The sequence below is a fragment of the Octopus bimaculoides genome, chromosome 28 (genome assembly GCF_001194135.2).
Source record: "Octopus bimaculoides isolate UCB-OBI-ISO-001 chromosome 28, ASM119413v2, whole genome shotgun sequence".
NCBI classification, from domain to species: domain Eukaryota; kingdom Metazoa; phylum Mollusca; class Cephalopoda; order Octopoda; family Octopodidae; genus Octopus; species Octopus bimaculoides.
Window position 1 is genome coordinate 5235439 of NC_069008.1, and position 1001 is coordinate 5236439.

At 35.6% G+C, this 1001-nt stretch overlaps 1 protein-coding gene across 1 annotated transcript in view; it reads right to left on the reverse strand.

Annotated features, from left to right (window-relative positions):
- Positions 1 to 1001, reverse strand: part of LOC106873882 (intraflagellar transport protein 172 homolog) — a 94584-nt gene that overhangs the window by 53904 nt on the left and 39679 nt on the right. The window contains exon 25 of the mRNA XM_052977743.1: positions 378 to 513. Coding sequence (XP_052833703.1) covers positions 378 to 513 — 136 coding nt within the window. The remainder of the gene's footprint in view (positions 1 to 377; positions 514 to 1001) is intronic.

Below are 1001 nucleotides of genomic sequence, written 5' to 3' on the forward strand. Positions count from 1 at the left end.
ATTTATTCTTTTGATTAAATCTATATTATTATATATATATACATATATATGTATACATATATTCATATATACATATATATATACATATATATATGTACATATATATATACACATATATATACATATATATATATATACATATATATATACATATATATATATATATATATATATATATACATATATATACATACATATATACATATATATATACATACATATATACATACATACAGCCTTAAGCAAAAAAATAAGTCTTCCCCCGATCCATGACAGCATAGAATGACAGAAGTAAAGCATAAAACAAACAACTAAACGAGCAAAAAAGCAATTAAAGGAAAAAAAAGCAGCGTAGAAAGTGGGGATTCACAGCAAACCTTGGCAAGTCGGCAGTAGGTCTCTTCCAGCATGTCCCTATGGTAGAGTTTCACCAGGCGCAGAACATCTGGGTACATCTTCAGCTGTTTGTACATGGCAATCGCACGCTCGGGTTCCTCAACAGTAAGGAAAAGTCTGAGGATTATACAGAAGTAACTAATCAGAGAGAGTCTTATAAATGGGGGTAAATGTGCGCCGCTTAGGGGTTAGGACATTCGGATCATGATTGTAAAGTCACGAGTTCAAATTCCCCGGCAACGCGTTGTAACCTTGAGCAAGAGACTTCATTTCACGTTGCTCACCTGGCAAAAATCAGTAGTACCTGTAATTAAACAAGGGCCAGCCACGTCACATTCTGCACGTCACAATCGTCTTCCTTACATACTCTTTTACCTTTTCACATGTTTCAGTCATTTCACCGTGGCCATGCTGGAGCACCGCCTTTAGTCGAACAAATCGACCCCAGGCCTTATTCTTTGGAAGCCTAGTACTTATTCTATCAGGCTCTTTTGCTGAACCGCTAAGTTACGGGGATGTAAACACACCAGTATCGGTTGTCAGTTGATGTTGGGGAACAGACACAGACACACACACATACATATATATATATATATATATATATA